At 43.9% G+C, this 19,049-nt stretch overlaps 1 protein-coding gene and 1 long non-coding RNA gene across 4 annotated transcripts in view; one reads left to right on the top strand and one right to left on the bottom strand.

Annotated features, from left to right (window-relative positions):
- The window catches only part of MYLIP (myosin regulatory light chain interacting protein), a 20,989-nt gene extending 17,834 nt beyond the window's left edge, over positions 1-3,155 (bottom strand). The window contains exons 1-3 of one of the 3 annotated variants that reach the window (XM_073331961.1): positions 2,840-2,926; positions 1,303-1,440; positions 967-1,157 (exon numbers count right to left, since the gene is read on the bottom strand). In XM_073331961.1, the coding sequence (XP_073188062.1) occupies positions 967-1,157; positions 1,303-1,326 (215 nt within the window). In that variant the 5' untranslated portion in view covers positions 1,327-1,440; positions 2,840-2,926. Of the gene's footprint in view, positions 1-966; positions 1,158-1,302; positions 2,770-2,839 lie in introns of those variants that run through there. The other 2 variants (XM_073331960.1, XM_073331963.1) reach the window with 2 other exon arrangements.
- LOC140906974 (uncharacterized) lies at positions 2,406-19,049 on the top strand. Its single transcript, XR_012157325.1, has 3 exons — positions 2,406-2,695; positions 10,802-10,865; positions 18,844-19,049. It is a non-coding gene; the product is annotated as an uncharacterized lncRNA (long non-coding RNA).

Here is a 19,049-nt window from a genome sequence, read left to right as displayed (position 1 = left end):
CCACCCCACCCCACAGTGACACAGCTGGGACAAGGAAAGTGGAGCGGGCTGGGGCTGAATCGCTCTGCTTTCCACCACCAGTGAGTATGGGGGGGCATCCTTTCCCCAACCTCCCCACAATCACCAGCGGCGGAAGTGGAGCACCACGGCTGGGAGGTGGCAGAGTGGAGCGGGCTGGGGCCGCATTGCTCCGGTTCCCGCCGCTGCTGGTGAGTGCCTGTCAGGGTGCGGGGTGTGTGGATAGGGGTCGGAGCAGGGGGGTTAAGTAGGGAGTGGGGTCCTGGGGGTGATTAGGGGAGTCTCTGGAGGGGGCGGTCAGGAAACAAGGAACAGGGGGGCCAAAGCAAGTTCGATATAACACTGTCTCACCTATAACACTGAGATTTTTAGTTTCATGAGGACCGCATTATAACGGGGTAGAGGTGTATGTCTTCTACAGGAGAAATAAAACAGCTGTTCCTTTTGTAGCTTGAGAGAGGACCTACAGCTGTTTGAAAATTATTGTAATATGACACTAGACTAAGAAGTTTAGCAAGTTTAAGCATTGTGTGAGAAGCCACTTCCTACACAAGCAGTTCAGAATGACCTGCAGTAACATGCTGGAAGAGAGGTTACTATCGGGCATGCAAACTCAGTATAAATATCACATGCTACCTCCTGTATTTCTCTTTCACTTGTAGCAATAAATATGTATGGAATTAACTATGCTGTTCTTAGCTCTCATACTTAGCTACATATTATGAATAAGTTACCCTTCCTCTTCAAGCTCCAAAAAAGACAGAGAACAATACATTTAAAGTCATGTTAGGTTTTCACAGCAAGCTATATATACAGCTCAAAAGCAAGTAAGTTGAATATAAGAGGTACTAAATGATTGATATAGACAACGTACAGCTACTTTACAGTATTAAATTACAGAACATGAAAATGTGAAATGAAGTTCACTCAAGATTGGATTCATCTTACCTTGTCTGTTCTTGCAAAATAAGATGTGGTTCTACAAAAAACTTGACACGCAGTTTAAATCGGTAAGGAGCTAGTCCATCCATCTGCTGGGAGATCCTATTTCTCAAATTCAGCCATAAACTCTCTCCTTTGCTGCCCGTGAACTGCAGTCCAAAGTAATCAACTTCTATAATCCCCAACCTTCTGCATACCTATAACAAAAATTGAAGTTTTGTACAAGTGTCTCTACAACATAGGTAATACCAAACCCATTACCCAAACACAGAAGTTTAGCTTTTTAAAAACTGCTCTCACACGTTACAAAATCTCAACACTCAAATAATAAATTTATCTTACTGAATCACTTTTCAGAAGAATCATAGAATATTAGGGTTGGAAGAGACCTCAGGAGCTCATCTAGTCCAATCCCCTGCTCATAGCATAAGTAGTCATCAAAACTAAGCAAAGCATTAAAGAAGCTGTCCAGATGGCAACCTACAAATATATATGTATATAAATATGAAATGGCAATAAAAACAGGAGGCACCTCTGTTGGTCCACAACACATATCACAAGAGTTATCGCTATTTCCCCCCTCAAACCTGGGCATCTAAGCAAGAGTGAGTGACCTGATTCTCCATGATGCGGAGTGTGGAAATTAGATGACTAAGGAGAAGTATGACAGAGATCTATAGAATAATGAATGATGAAGAGAAAGTAAATAAGTAAGTGTTATTTACCCCCGCACACACACCGAAGAACCAGGTTACCCAAATAAATTAATAGGCAGCAGGTTTAAAAACAAACAAAATAACGTATTTCTCCACACAAGGCAGTCAACCTGTGAAAGTCCTTGCCGGGGATATTGTGAGAGCCAACAGGGTTCAACAAAGAATTAGTTAAGTTCACCAAGGATAGCTCTATCAATGGCTATTAGCTAAGACGGTCAGGGAACCGATCCCATGCTCAGAGCCTAGGTGTCCCTAGCCTCTGACTGCCAGATGCTTGAGCTGGAGAACAGGGAACCCACAGTGACGGGCTCACTGGATAACTGCCCTGTTCATGCCATCCGCAGCACCTGGCGCTGGTCACTGCCTGCAGACTAGGGTACTGGGCTAGATGGACCGTTGGTCCGACCCAGCACAACCCTTCTTCTGAGCATCAGCAACGCCCAAGGAAGCCAAGGGCACTTCTGAAAACCAGGCTACTTGTTTAGGTGCCTAACACAGGCGGAGCGACCCAGGTCTGACTATTTTGGCCACCGTGGAGTCAACTGAGCAGGCAGCACGGTTCAACGGAGGCAGGGAGGACGGACAGATCAGAGGCAGCAGGGTAGCCCCCCTCCCGGCCACGTGTCTAATGTTTAGGTGAATGTTTGCGGTGCCACGCGAGAGAACCCCCGAGCACAAGCCGGGGTCCTGCCTCGGGGTGTCTCCAGGCGCTGGGGGGGGTCCCTCCCCGCTCCCCGCCCCCTAAGCCTGGGAAGGGCGAACTCGCCGCAAGGGGAGGGGATGGGAGGAGAGACGCTGAGGCCTCTCCCCACCCCGCCCCGCGGGGTCCCCACCCGGGGGCAGACCGAGCACCCGAGAGCGCAGCAGCCTCTGCGGCCAACATGGAGGAGGCCTGGGGAGACTCGCCTCAGGGAAGCGACAGAAGCACCAGCCGCTCCTCCTGGCCCCCGACCCCTTCCCGTGCAGACACCCCCCCGCTCCCGCGCAGCAACCGGCCCGCGGAGGGCGCGTTAGCTAAGGTGCGCGCGCGAGGGGCTGCCGCCGCCGCGTGACGGGAGGAGCCGCGGGGAGTGGGGGGGAGGGGGTCGGTCGCGATCTCCGCAACGGCGGCGTTGGGCCGTTGGGGAGCCGCGCGGCTGGGAGCCCCCGGGGCGGCGCCTCACCTGGTTGAGGCAGTCCTCGCCGTTGGCTTTGGGCTCCACCTCCACCTCCATCACCACCGCGTCCGGCCTGGTCACATAGCACAGCATGGCTGGGGCAGACATCCACCGCCAGCGCGGCCCCCGCCTCGGACACCGGAGCCGGAGCCGCTGCCGTCGCCGACCCAGCCACACACCCTGCCCGGCGCGCCGCCGCCGCGGCGTGTCCCCTCCCAGTCCCGCGGCCACTCGTGCGCGCTCGCTCGCCCGCCTGCCTCCGGTGTCGCCTCCGCCCTGCGCTCCTGCCGCCGCGCTCCGACCGGCTGCCGGCGCTGGCGCCCCCCCCATATATCCGCTCCGCCTCCCCGCCTCCGCCGCCGACCGGCAAAAGCCGGCCAATCCCAACGCGTCTCTCATCGCGGCAGACGGTCGCTCTCGCCAATCAGAGCGAGGCTCTCTTGCGACCCCGGGGGCGGTTTGTTGTTGCTGCTCCCTGACTCCCCCTGCTGGGCTACAGTGGGGTGGGGCCTGCTGCGTCCAACGGGCCTCTCTGTCCCCAGGATGCAGGGGAAGCAGCCGCCTGGCCCCACCCCTGACAGGCCCTGGAGGTCTCTGGGGCTGCACAGAGCCAGGCTGTCCTAAACCTCTTCAAGCAGGGAGCCAGCCACGCTGAGGCTTGGGCTGCACTTCAACATTATATCTCCTTGTATTAGCAGCTTACTCACACCCCATTTCACTGAGCTATGCCCCCAACCCCCTGGTGTGGACGCAGCTGGCTCAACGGATGCGTGCGGTTCTTGCCAGACTGAATGGTGCTCAGGGTGGTGGCCTTCCTACGCCAACAGAAAACCCCCTTCTGGCAGCGTAGGCTGCCTCTACCCTACCAGGCTGTGCTGACATAACTGGGCTGGCATAGGGTCCGTAGCATAGACGTAGCCTAAAAGCTAGTCTTCCCATGGCGTTGTTCTGAAATAGCTATTCATGAATAACGGCCTTTGTGGACACTTCTATTCTGAAATAAGAGGGATTTTTCCCAAATTAGTCCAGTCCACTTTAGAGTTCTGTCTGGAGTCTCTGCTGGTGGGTCTGGGGATGTGTCTGCACTGGCGGTAGGTGTCTGGCCACAGTTATGCTGTGTAAAGTGACCAGGCTGGATGTGGTGGCAGGCCCCATGAGAGAACGTTTGGGCTGTAGTACATCATGTTTGCTGTGGCCCCATCCCCTCTCGTTTCACTTTATTTACACAGATGCTACAACATTTGGGGGATCCTGTGAGCTTGGGGCCCTGGTACAACTGTTCCCCCTTCCCTTCTGTCAGCACTGTGTGGCAGTGATGGAGGAGGTTGAGGTAAAAGGCAACAACAAGGACTGTCTCAGAATTATTCATTTCAGAGTACAATATACAATTATAAAAATGTATTTTGGTATCTTATTTCTAGGCTAAAATGATGCATCTGATTCTGTGACTGGAAAATAATTTGAGATACCAATATTAAGATTAACACTATTATCTCTGCTATGTCCACCTTTGTTCCTGATTATACCATTTATTTCATCGTGCACAAGGCACAGGAGATGGGGCAAACTGTGCAAAGTGGCCACAGACTAAAGTTCACCAACCTCCATGCACTGTGATGCTGCATCTGGGCACAAAGGATGATAGGCTGTCCTTGTATACAGAACTCAGTAGATATGAACCATTGTAATAGACAGTGTGGGCTGGCTAGAGGAAAAACACCTGCACTAGATAATTACCTAAAAGTATGCATTTGACAAAGGCACAGAACATGTGTGAAGTAAAATAGCTTCTAGCTGAGTGGTGGGCAACTTGTGGCCAATCAGGGTAATCTGCAGGCGGGCCACGGCCACTGGGAGCTGTGGGTGGCCATGCCTGCAGCCTGTCAATATAAACAAACTGTCTCGTGGCCCGCCAGCGGATTACCCTGATTGGCCATGTGCAGTTTGTGGGCCGCAGGTTGCGCACCACTGCTCTAGCTGCTTTAACCTACGTAGGGAATAATATAAGCCAGTATGAAAGTAAAGAACACATCAGCAGACAGGGGAGGTCCCAGAAAGAGGTAGCAGTCCAAGTGAATAATAGGCAGCACAGAGCGAATAGGAATAGGCAGTCTGTCAAGAATAAAATAGGGTTCTGGAAAAACTTCTTGAGACTAAATGGAAAAAAGAGTAGAGAACTAACTAGTGGAATGTCACCACATGGATGGACATTAATGTTCTCACTGCAGTTAATTCTGTATGGCACATCTGCTTCTGTCTCTCTGGGTATTTGTTCTGCATCCATCAGCATAGCATTTGACCACTATTATTAATTAGTATTACAGTAACTCCTGGATGCTACTCTCGAACAGGTCCCCCTGTATTGTCCATTCCTGATTTGGTGGCAGCCACACAAGAGACATGAGCAGAACAATTCCCAAGCTGCTGTGCTATCCTAGCTATCAGTGGGGGATGCTGCTCTACGAAGGCTGCCAAGCAGGCTCTGGTAATCACAGACACCTTGTCAATTTCTGCATCTCTGTAACAAACAGAAGCATACCCTTTGATGGGCAGGTTGAGCACCAACTGGTTCCTACCAATACTGGTTATACATGATGCAATTTACGATCCATTTGGGAAGCACAGTCACATGCATGTGACATACAATGTTTTTTGCATAGTTGTGTGGGTTTGTTTTTTTAACTTGTCCACTGATCAGAACAATGAAGGTTTCTGTATTATGCGTCCCTCTCTTGTCCTATATTTTTTCCTGTCTCTCCCCCACTCTTATTCCTTGCTTTCTCACTTTGGCAATGCCTTTAAAGTGCATTGAGATCCCTAAAAGAAAAGCACTACAGAAGTACAGTGTACCATCATTACTACTTTAACTCTTTCTTTTGTTCCTGTTTATTTCCTGTGTCTGTCTCTTCTTATTCTGGGTCAAACTACCAGCAGCAGCCAAGAAATAAACTTTACTGCCAGATGTGAGGTGGAATGAAACTGACCAGGATCACATGATTCCAGTCCGTTCCTTTTGGCAGCTTCTCCTGGGGTAAAACTTCTGTGTGTGTGAGAACAGTCATAGAGCAAGGCTGTTTCTTGGAATTGTCTTGATTGCTAGTGCACATCATTCATGTGGAAGGTGGTGTATGAATGGAGACACATGGAGGGCGGCTTAGAATGAGAAGCTAGTCCAACACAATCATAGAAATGTAGGGCTGGAAGGGTCTTTGAGAAGTTATCAAATTCAATCCCCTGCACTGAGGCAGGACCAAGTAAATCTAGACCATTCCTGACAGGTGCTTGTCCAGCCTGTTCTTAAAAACTGCCAGTGACAGGGGTTCCACAGCTACCCTTGGAAGACTATTCCAGAGCCTAACTAGCTGTCATAAATATAAAGGGAAGGGTAAACACCTTTAAAATCCCTCCTGGCCAGAGGAAAAACCCTTTCACCTGTAAAGGGTTAAGAAGCTAGGATAACCTCGCTAGCACCTGACCACAATGACCAATGAGGTACAAGATACTTTCAAAGCAGGGGGGGAGAAACAGAGGTTCTCTGTCTGTGTGATGCTTTTGCTGGGAACAGAAAAGGAATGGAGTCTTAGAACCTAGTAAGTCATCTAGCTAGATATGTGTTAGATTCTGTTTTGTTTAAATGGCTGATAAAATAAGCTATGCTGAATGGAATGTATATTCCGGTTTGTGTGTCTTTTTGTAACTTAAGGTTTTGCCTAGAGTTTTGCCTATGTTTTGAATCTGATTACGCTGTAAGGTATTTACCATCCTGATTTTGCAGAGGTGATTCTTTTACTTTTTCTTCAATTAAAATTCTTGTAAGAACCTGATTGCTTTTTCATTGTTCTTAACATCCAAGGGTTTGGGTCTGTGTTCACCTATGCAAATTGTTCAGGATTTTTATCAAGCCCTCCCCAGGAAAGGGGGTGTAGGGTTTGGGAGGATTTTGGGGGGGGGGGGGGGAGAAGAGAATACGACATTTCCAAGTGGGCTCTTCCCGTTATATATTTATTAGGTGCTTGGTGGTGGCAGCAATAAAGTCCAAGGGCAAAAGGTAAAATAGTTTGTAGCCTGGGGAAGTTTTAACCTAAGCTGGTTAAAAAAAAAAGCTTAGGGGGTTTTCATGCAGGTCCTCACATCTGTACCCTAGAGTTCAGAGTGGGGAAGGAACCTTGACACTAGCCTTATAGGTAGAAAGTTTTTCCTAATATCTAACCTAAATCTCCCTTGCCACAGATTAAGCCCAATACTTCTTGTCCTACCTTCAGTGGATGTGGAGAACAATTGATCACACAGCTCTTTATAAGAGCCCTTAACATATCTGAAGACTTATCAGGTCCCCCTAAGCCTTCTTATCTCAAGTCTAAACATGCCCAATTATTGTAAACTTCTCATAGATCAGGTTTTCTAAACCTTTTTATTGTTTTGTTGCTGTTCCCTGGAATCTCTCCAATTTATCTTCTTTCTTGAAGTATGGCATCCAGAACTGGAAACTGTACTCCAGCTGAAGCCTAACTGGTGCTGAGTAGAGCAGAACAAATATTTTCCATGTCTTACATAATACACCCCAGACCGATATTAGTCTTTTCCACAACTGCATGACATTGTTGACTCATTCAGTTTGTGATCCTCTATAACCCTCAGCTCCTTGTCAGCAATGTTATCCCCTAAACAGTCTCCCCCCCCTGTGTAGTTGTGCATTTGGGTTTTTTTCCTTCTTAAGTGAAGTACTATGCATATGTCTATTGAATTTCATCTTGTTGAATTTAGATCAGTTCTCCAATTTGTCAAGAACGTTTTGAAATTCTAACCCTATCCTCCAAGTCACTTGCAACTCCTCCCAGCTTGGTGTCATCTACAACTTGTATAAGTATACTCTCTGCTCTATTATCCAAGTCATTAATGAAAATATTGACCTGATGCTTTGAGGGGCACACTTATCTATCCATATAGACACAAATACTCTTTTGCAAATAAAAGGTCCTAATATTCTCAGATATCTTTCTTAACTTAAAAAAACTCCCAGGCCTGTTGTGCTAAATAGTATTCTCTGGGGAAGTGAATGTCAATGAGTGGAAGATGTTGCTTCTTCCAGCAGTGCAGATTTGCAATAACCAAAACATAATCATTGCTCTGTATTGAAATCAGAACAGCACATAACATCTTATGATGAGATGTTCTCTGCAGTTATTTGGTTGTCACCTTTCTTTTCTACCAAGCACTATCAGAGATACCTCTTCACCAAGATTGTCAGAAGTGACTAGTGACTTTGTATAGCTCAATTTTAGGATGCCCAACTTGAAATACTGAAGATTAATCCTCTTTAAAGCAAGTTCTGAGCAACCAGCCTCTGAAAATTGGGACCTCTGTATGTGTCTGAAGATGGGGACCCAGAAATGAGGGTCAAATTCAGGAGTGATATACATAGTGCTACATGTCAGTAAGTTGGTCTAAGTGTGTACAAGTTGGAGTAATTTACATGGGAGTGGGAAGAGGAGGTTGCAGTAGGTGGATAGAAGAAAGCCCTAGGAGGTTCTTTATTGTATATGTTCTTACACCTGTTACTTTTCCTGCTGAAACCCCTCCCTTCTGACACCAGCATGTAAAATGCACCAATTTACACAGATTTATATGAACATATCAGATGTAACATCCTTGGCCTAGAGATGTTAAGTGACATGCAAAAAGCTATACAAGGGTCAGGTGCAGAGTCAGGAATAGCACATACAAGTGCTGACACTCACTCCCCTTCTCTAAATACTGCGATTAGACGTTCACCCATACTTTTTGTATTTGCTTCCATCTATAAAAGCCAAACATTTTTCATGAGCATTCAATAATTTATGCAGTTCTGATGCTCAGGTTAACATGCCAGTTATTGATCACTGCAAAATTCTATGCAGATGCGGTGACATACAATCTGCTGCTACGTGTAGGATCTGCTCCTCTTATGTCATCTTCAACCTTTTAAAGATTCCTTGCAGAAAAATATATTCTCCCCCTCTCTCTGCACCTTCAGGAATTCTTAGCAGCATGCCACCTTTTAATCTGAGCTTGTTTTCCAGGTCACCAATTTAATTTGAGCATTTCACATTCTTTAGTGTTCTCAAAATAGAGTCATTTATTATTTTCATGTCTTTAAAATGTTCTTTCATGCTTTAGCAATGCTGAGCCAAAGCTTTCAGATTTTACATCAGTAGCCATTACCACCCAGATGACAAAAATCTTAACATTAGTCCTCACTATTGTATGTCTAACATCATTTGATAAATCAAATCTCTAACCCTCAATACATGACTGCTGGAATTTTGGGAACAATATGTTGATACTTAAAGGACACCAAAATTTATTTTTAGGCATAACACAGCATTTATCTTTCATCTTCCTGGGAAACTAACAAACACCATTTAGAAAAATCAGGACTGAGGGCATTAAGTTGCCAAAATAATAAAAGTAGGACACACAAAACAAGCAGGTAGCTGTTAAAAGCTGTGATCATGACTGACCAATATGTAATGAACAATAGACCTGATTCTGACACAGTCAACATTTGACATTTACCACACAGTAGCTGAGATGACCAGTTTCCTCCCATATTTAGAATAGAAAATACCTGTGCTAACTGTATGGCCAGCTACCACATATTGATTTTATAATTACTTCTCCTGTATCTCTTAAATTTTTAAAGGGACACAATCAGCATAATCTTTTTAATGCACTATTACAAATAACACCCAGTAAAGAGATTAGAGAATATAAGTATTACTTGGTGCATTTTATTCCACTTGTCTATAATCATTTTCACTGTTTCTTCTGTGAAGTCTATTAATTAGTCATCTTTCCCTTTTGTTTGTTTGAATAAAAATCACATTCACTGTTAAAATTTAAAAGTGCAAAAATCTGGTGGCAGAGCAGGTTTCATAGTGGATTGGTGTGGTAATGTAAGAGGTGTTTTCAGGAACATGTCAATTAAAAAGACAGACAGTCATCTCTTTTCTATGGTGAACAAAGGGGAGATATGAGAGGGGTCTGTAAAATCATGAATGGTGTGGAGAAAGTATTTACCCTTTCACATAACACAAGAACCAGGGGTCACCCAATGAAATTAACAGGCATCAGGTTTAAAAACAAACATAAGGAAGTACTTCTTCAAACAATGCACAGTCAACCTCTGGAACTCATGGCCAGGGGATGCTGTGAAGGCCAAAAAGTATAACTGAGTTTAAAAAAGAATTAGACAAGTTCATAAAGAAAGATAGGTCCATCAGTGGCTATTAGCCAAGACAGTTAGTAATGCAAACCCATGTTCTGGGTGTCCCATAATCTCTGACTGCCAGAAGCTGGGACTGGATCACAGGAGATGGATCACTTGATAATTGCCCGGTTCTGTTCATTCCCTTTGAAGCATCTGGCACTAGCCATTGTTGAATACTAGTCTAGATGGAACTCTGGTCTGACCTAGTTTGGCCATTCTTACATTCTACTCTCCTTTTGCTGTGTTTTTGCAATGTTGCTTTTGATTGTGTCTTTTTCTAATGGTGAGGCAGAAGGGAAGGCTTTAGGCTGCAGTTGTGCTTTCATGATCTCAGTTAACTGAAAATGGAAAGACACCTACAGTTGTTAAATATCCTGGGATCCACTTTCAGTATGAAATTGTGTACCTAAACTTTCCAGTAAAGCAGAGCCGGATGTCCCATTTCAGTGACCTAGTTTCTATTATAATGCTGATATATATTGACTTGATATTTCAATGCTGTTTGTGCACTGCTAAAGAACAATTTTCCAAAGAACATTGTTGTTTGATTCATTACCTACTTTATAAAGCCCAGATATCAGCTTATTAAATGACATTGTAAAGATATCATGCCAAGTATTGGAGCATCTTAATTTTCTGCTAATAAATAATTCTGCTAACTTATGTATATTTATATCATGTCCATTAAATTCATGGATCTATTTTCCTTTCTTATATAGTTCCATATTCTAGCAACAATACAAACCAAGACATGAGTTTTAAGGTGGTAACTTCACTATCCAGGTCAGTAAAGTAATGTGGCTTTCAGCCTCATTTTATGTAATACTATTACAGCCAGATTATTATTAGCCAGAATAGTACTGCTAGTTGGTTTTATGGTTTAACTACAGTTTTATTACTCTTTGCTGTTGGTTTTATGGGTATGATGCAAAGTTCAACTTACACATGCAAAAACTAGGTTAAAAACTTCATTAAGGCTGAAAAGTCAAGCACTCAGTAGTTAGGAAATGCCAGAATTAATATTGCCTGTGCAACCCCAAGTCGGCCCCTTTGTGTGCGTGAATTAGGACACAGTCTAACTACATGATCTCACGCTATTTTTTTCCTATCGCCTATGACCCCTACCTCATTCAGGGGCATAGAATGGATGGTGCTCAATGAGTGAGCAACTGTTCAATAGATCATTTTTTCTTGATTGTTCAATGTGTGGCTCCAGGTCTTGTTTACTGCCTACTTCAAACCTTGCTCTGAAGATAGAATTATCAATTTCCCCACAGGCTTTTTAATAGTGCTTATTGTTATGGTGTCAAAGAGCTTCACAGATATTAATGAATTTATTTTCACAAGACTCTTGTGAGATTAGGGAATATTTTTTCCCCTGAGAGATTAAGGTCAAAAGTCTATGATTTTGGGTGCCAAATTTAAGATGCCTAGGACCTTATTTTTCAGAGTAATAAACATTATATAGCACTTGATATGTTCAAAGCATAACACCCAGTGATTTCAGTTGCTGCTGTGGGTGCTCAGGGCTTCTGCAAATCAGACCCCAAGGCCTCATGTCAGACATCTAGAAAATGAGCAATGCAATTTGTAACCATCTGTTAAAAGTTTGGTTTAAGTGACTACATTAGCATCACATAGGAACTCTGTGGCACAGGCAGGGATACATAGCAGTTCTTCACTCACTTACCTTAGTCAGAGACCATCCTCACTTTTTCAGAAATCCCCTACATCATTCACTGTACACCTTCCAACTTCTGCAACAAATAAGGCAAGGGTCCTACAGATAAGTTTCCTTCACTACACAACCCTGATTCATCCCCATAGCGGGTCCATCCTATGCAATGAATGAGGCATAGGTCCTGTGGGAAGACCACTATGTGATCATGTAATCAAAAACTGTGTCATAATGAGCATACACAAGGGGGCAAATTTAGGTTGTAAAGACAACCTTACTTCTAGCATTTCCTAACTTCAGAGTGCTTGACTTTGCAACCTTAATAATATTCCTTTAATGTAGGTTTGTGCGTATCATTTTTAGTTTTTTTTAAAAATCTGAAACAGAAATTCCATCATGTGCATCATATGGACATCCATATGGGTCATCAGGATTGGAATTTAACCACATAATCTGCTGCTAACAGCATTAATGGAGTAATTGATAGCAGTAGTAGGTTGTAATCCTCTCTGTAGACCAGCACTAGAGAGGGCTGAGACATTTTGCCAGTAGGTTTCACAGATATTTGCTGACGGCAAAGGAATGATGAGACTCAGGAATCTGGGGTTCCATTCCAGACTATGGAAGGCTCATCTGCTCATTCATCCTGAGTGTGACCCCTTCTGCACTGTCTCAGTCCTGCCTCTTCCCTATCTGTGGCTCCTCATCCCAGTCCCATTCTCCTTACTTTGTCAGTCCCAGTCTCCACTTCTCAGGTGTCCAGTTCCTCACCCCAATTCCAATCTCCTTGTACCATCATTCCCAGTTCCCCTTTTCTCCCCACCATCTCTTTTTCCCCAGTCTCCTTGCCTAGCCAATTCCAGCCCCCCTCTTGGCTCTCCATCCAATCTGTCTCTCTCCTCTGGCCTCTAGTCGCCCCTTCCTCTCCCCTGACTCCAGTCCCCCTTTATTTCTTCTACCTGCTTCCCCCACCCATGTTCCCTTTCTTCACTGGCTCCTAGTCCAAATACCCCCTCCTCAGGCTTCTCACCTAGTGTCAGTGCCCGCTGAAGCTCTTCATCCCAATTTCTTTGCCAAGCCTTTGCAGATCCTCGTCTCATCAGGCTCTCTCCTCCATCCTGTCCTCCAATTCCACACATCACACCCTGCTGCCAACATTCACGGTCTCCACCGGCTCACAGTCCAAATATCATTCCCCAGGCTCCTCATAAAGTCTGTGTTACCTCCTCACTCCTCCTAAATGTTAACTTATTGCTTTTTGATTGGATTACATAACGTAAATGCTTCAACCAATCAGAAACCATTTAAACCATAAATGTAGTTTATAGCGACTATGCTGTACTTGTATGGATAAATTAGCTTCTGACTGGCCAATAAGTAATGAAATCATATTTGTCACTAAAGTGAGCAACTATGACACCCAGAGACATTATTGAGCAAGGTGATATTGTTGCAGTCATATTTGCAGATAGGCAATCACATTTTACTAATCTGATGGGTGAGCAGATGATCATTAATTCCCTGATAAAAGTTTCTCTCTCACTCACAAATAAAAAGGACCTATGCTAAAATACATGATTTTAGGGTTGTAGAGTTATTTGCTCAAAGACTAGTGTCATGGTGTGAGACTCACCCCTGCGGCGCCTCCTGCTGGTCTCTCAGGGGAATTAGCTCTTCTAGCCTCCAGAGCACCCTCTGCAGGCTGGTGTCCCACTTGCCACTGGGCCCAAGTCCCTCCTGGACCCCAGTGCCCCTTTCAGGTCAGGGTGTCTTCCCCTGGCAGTACCCCCACAGGTTTCTGGATCTCCGTTCCCCAGGGAACCCTCACCCACTATCCCCACCTCACCTCAGTATATGGCTATTGCCCAGTCACCACTAGACCCCATTCCCTGGGGCAGACTGCAGTATATAAGCCACTCATCACAGGCAAGGCGGGGGGGGGGGGGGTTGGACCTGCTGCCTCTGCCTACCCACAGGCTGTCCCCTGCAACTCCAGTACACTTTTTGGCCTTCCACTAGGCCTGCAGCCTGGGGGTTTCCAGGCCAGAGCTCCCCAGCATGTTCCACACCAGGTACTTTTTCAAGCTCCCCAGCAGCCAGGCCTATCTCCCACCACAGCTAGAGGAGACTCTCTGCTCTTGGCCCACTGCCCTCTTATAAGGGCCAGCTGAGCCTGATTGGGGTGTGGTCACAGCTGAGGCTGCTTCCCCCAGTCAGCCTGGGAATTGCTTGCTCCCAGCCACAGCCTTCTCCTGGGGTGTTTTAAGCCCTTTAAGGCCAGAGCAGGTGACCACCCCTCTACAATTAGGAAATACCAGGATTAAGGGAACAGAATGGAGGTTGCACGGACAACCTTCTGTTCCTTGTATACTAAGTGAATTTGTTATGGCAGCTGGTGAGATACAAATATGGAACCAATATGTGTTTTTTCTAAAGTTCCTTTTCAGTGTATAATCAGACTTTGAGCAACAAATACTGTCACCTCCTTGATTTACAAGACAATCTGATCATTGTTGAAACAAGAAGGAGAATTTTTCTTTTGTGTTTGGAACTTGCAGGCTTTGAGACTACTCAGTTAAATAATTGGCATGGCATTATCTGAACAGTGGACACAAAGACAGGAATCAAAAAGTCATCTGATTTTTATCTTGCATTTTGATTGGATGAAAGGATCCATTTATATTATAATAATTTCCTTATCCTGCAATAGCATTCTATTCGACTGACATGAGAGTTCTAAGAGCCACTTACAAGCTTTCAGAAATACACTTTTAGGTCAAACTCTTCAAATCAAATAATATTTTATGTCACACAGAGTGAACTACTCATGAAAAGAAATGGTTGTCTTCTGCCACTGAATTCAATAGCAGGAATTCCCTTGACTTCTTTTTTTAAAAGTTAGTTGTGAGAATAAATTATGAATATCCAAATTATGCCATTTTCCTCTTTTTTACTTTGCCTGTCATTTCCTGTGTAACATATGGTCACACATGAGATGTTTTATCAAGAGTTGTTTCCTCAAGTTATCAAAGTGGAGCATAAGACATTTATTTGTATTATATCTAATGTCAAATCTATAATATTTCTTTGATAATATATAACTTAAAACCTAGTTAAAAAGTTAACTTATACTATTCTTAGTCAGTGCTGAGTACATCAACTGATGTACCAGCATGATCCAAAACAAAATAGGGAAAACTACCTGGTTAATTTAATAATTAAATAATAAGTTAATAATTAAAGCTTATGCTCAAATAAATTTGTTAGTCTTTAAGGTGCCACAAGTACTCCTGTTCTTTTTACCTGGTTAATGCATCTCTGTAGTTATCAAATGTGCACTAAGCACTATTGTTTGCTGCATGTCAGATTCACTTTAAGGCTATTAATAGTGTTTGAGAAGACACAGCTGTGCCATCCTGGTCAGGTCACCCAGAATTGTGAGCCATTGTGTTCCTGCTTTGCCTCAGCAAGAATGAGCTTTGCTGCTGCTAAGCCATGTGTCAGCTCCCCTACACACCAGCTTCTGTGCCTTACCAGCAAACTCTTCAGGACTCTACCGGTCCAAACTTTGCCTTGCAAGTAACAATCAGTGAACCTCAATTCCCAAGTTCTCCAGAGACATCTTTCTGCAATGTCTGTCCCTCTCACTGGACACTCACAGAAGGTCAGTTCACTTCCTTCAAAGAGACAGAGCACTCATCAGCCTGTTAGATTAGCTGTGGAACCACACTTCACTTAAATAAAACAGCACTGAGATGGTTTTGTAATCAATTAATTCTTGTTTTATTAATACAGAACATAGGTTTAAGTGATTTCAAGTTAGAGTGAAAGACATGAAAGGTTACAAATAAAACACATATTTAGTGACTAAAACTTAACTTCAGCAAGTTACAATCTTTGTCTAAGCAGGTTTCTCACCTACAGTCAATTCCCAGAGAGATCCACCTTTTTCAGATTTTAAGAGCTATGGCCTCTTGTGTCCCTCAGACGATGGATGCCAAAATGACTTTGTTTCTGCTTATATTTCCCAAAGTCCATTGTCTCTATTTCAAGAGCCAGGAAGGCTTCCTGCGGATCCAGCCCCCATCCCCCGTCATGATCATTAAGTGGACATCTCCCCCATTTGCTAGTTTGTTGGCTTTGTTTACCTTCTGTGTAAATGTACATCTATTGTTTCTGGACTCAGCTTACTCAATTTACATTAGAGACACAGTCAAGCAGCAAAACAACATTTCTTTGTCTGGGATTGGCAAGCAGTTCATAACCCAGCCTAACACATTTTAAGAACATATTTCCAGCACACATCTAGAATTCTTTATATACCACCTGTACATATATCATGTAATAACGTTAGTGACAGTATAAGGTGTCATATGCAAACCGATCACACGTGACATGTTTTAGATACAGATTATGACAACAGTGAATTGGGGCAATGAGTATGTCACTCCTGGTGCGAGGTCAGCCCTGAAAGCCTGTTAGTTATGTATGCTCTAAAACAGTGGTTCTCAAAGCCGGTCCACCGCTTGTTCAGGGAAAGCCCCTGGCAGGCTGGACTGGTTTGTTTACTTGCCGTGTTCGCAGGTTCGGCCGATTGTGGCTCCCAGTGGCCGCAGTTTGCTGCTCCAGGCCAATGGGGGCTGCGGGAAGGGCGGCCAGCACGTCCCTTGGCCCGCGCCATTTCTCCCAGGCCCCATTGGCCTGGAACGAGTGGCGAACCGCGGCCAGTGGGAGCCGCGATCAGCTGAACCTGCAGACGCGACAGGTAAACAAACCCGTCTGGCCCGCCAGGGGCTTTCCCTGAACAAGCGGCGGACCGGCTTTGAGAACCACTGCTCAAAAAGACTTTAGGAATTAATATCCCAGTATTTAGCAAATGAAAGACAAGCAAATTAATGATCTGCCTGCCTTTGTTATTAGAGTATTTTGCACAAAGGCATTCTGATACACTACTACCATGCTATTGAAGTTATCTGCAGTCAAGACATTGGAGTGGATTATTCTCAGCCTTAGCTAATAAGACTGCAAAAAAAAAAAAAGTGTAACAAAGTCAGTTCCATGCAGTACCAGAATAACCTACTGTCATTAATCTTTTCTGTGAATAGATTTTTACAAAAAACAAAGGGCTTGATTTACTCTTCCTTACACCAGTTTCAGGATGATGTAACTTTCTAGGTTTACTTGGTCCTGCCACAGCGCAGGGGGCAGGACTTAATAGCTTCTCAAGGTCTCTTCCAGCTCTACATTTCTATAAGTCTCATTCTAATGCCGATGAATTCACTGTGAACACTTCTGATTTAGACTGGTAAGTCAGAGAAGAATCAGACTCCCAGTTTTTATGGAAAGTGCTCAGATACCATGGTAATACTAGGTGGTAAATTTGTTTGTGGATTTTGTTTGTTTGTTTTTATAATTTGCATTTTTTAAAAAAAGTTAAAATTAACACAATTAACCCCTGACAAATTTCCTAGTTGGTTACTAGCCAGAAGATTGATTCTACTGATCACTAGTGCTCAAAGTATGCATAAAGTATGAGGTAGGTGAGAGAGGGGCAGTTAATGAAGCTTGGAAACGTCATATAAATCAAGGGGTAAAATTAAAATAGTTCAGATACAGCTCTGAGTCTCAGTGAAACGAGCAGATATAGTTCAGACCTCTCAGATGAAATCTTGCTTCCTCCTCTGTGGTTAAGGATGCCCTCTTGTAGCAGAACTGCTGCAGATTGGCTGTACAGGGATGCAGGATTTGGGGAGTTAATATAGGGGAGTCAAGTCAAGGGTTCTCCCTACATGCCACTGTGTAGTGAGTATTTTGTGGCAGAGCCAGTGGTTCTGTCACTATGCAGTTCCACCAACCATTATTATCCACTGAAGGGGAAGGTGAAAGTGATAAAGGGGCTACTCCACTCTGGAGGCACAGAGTAGCTCTTCTGCTGTGGCATGATCAGGCAAGGGCTTCTTCCCTCGTATCCCTTGAGCAACTCCACAGCACAGAGTCTGGCTGCTCAAACTGGGTTATGGTACAGGCAGCATATTTAGCAAAAAAAGTTCAACTACAATATTTATTTTATCACTTACGTAAAGTTTATTTTAAAATATGTGCTTTGCATAATATCATTCTCGGACAGGGAAGGGTTAGTTGATTCATAATGTAAGTGATACAATCGATAGATCAAATTAATTGTTGCATGAAATCAATGAAAAGATTGCTGGTTTCATGAATCCAGTAAAGTGTTATTGATTTTCTGAACCATTTGTCTCAATTTTATACAAGTCAATGAAATAGATACTTATCAGTTTCTCAAATTTGTTACGTTCACATTAGGCTCAGGAAAATGACAGTGGTTTAGGAAATTTGTGAATTTATCTTCACACATCTTTCTGACTTGCAACACTGGCAAGCCCTTTGGACTCATGAACTCAATAAAAAAGGAGTAACATTTCATGAAATCAGTGAACACCTTTCTGAGGTGAGATATAGCATGTTTATTGCAAACATTTGCTAATGATTTTCGGGCAAATATCATATCTATTAAAAAAACCAATGGTTAGTTGAACTGTGCTGTATTTATTGTACATGTCTGTTAACCAGTTAATGAACTGAGAGAAAAAACGTGATGTGTCCCTTGATTATGCCATCATGGTTAGACATCCAAAATCCCAAGAGAGCCATTTAGGAGCATGTTTGCATAGTGAGCCATATGGCCACTGCTTCAGCCTATAGGCTGGAGTTGCAGCTCCAGCCCCTCCATGCTACTTGTATTGTGTGGTAGTGCCAGGTCCCAGAGCTCAGACCCATTGCTGCCCTCCAAGGGGCTTGTGCAAAAACAGTTTCAACAGTTTTCAGAGGTCACTGAGGCACCCCTGCATGGCTTCTTTGCTCACAGTTCTGGCTTGAATGGTGCAAAGGGCCTGGCACTGGCTCTTCAGTACCATGGATGAATTTTATCCTTTGGTGGATTAGAAGGATTAGGAGAAAATGGGAGTGGAGATGTAGGTGAGGACAAGATTACACATGACCTTGAAAGCAAAGACAAGGAGCCTGAATTTTTCTTTCTTTCTTTTTTTTTTTTGGTGGTGACAGGAAGGATCCGAGGAGAGGGGAATGTGACAGACTCTTTTATTATTTATTTCCTCCCCAGACAAGAAAATCTAAAACAGGAAACTTACTGGAACAGCTAAGTATAAGAAACCCTCTAAAAGCCTTTGGAAAAAAAACAACTTCAAATACATTATTTTGTACATGAAATGATAGAAAACTGGAACCATGAAAAAAATATAAAAAAACAT

The sequence above is a fragment of the Lepidochelys kempii genome, chromosome 2 (genome assembly GCF_965140265.1).
Source record: "Lepidochelys kempii isolate rLepKem1 chromosome 2, rLepKem1.hap2, whole genome shotgun sequence".
Classification (NCBI taxonomy): Eukaryota; Metazoa; Chordata; order Testudines; family Cheloniidae; genus Lepidochelys; species Lepidochelys kempii.
This window is presented reverse-complemented; position numbering and strand designations above follow the sequence as displayed.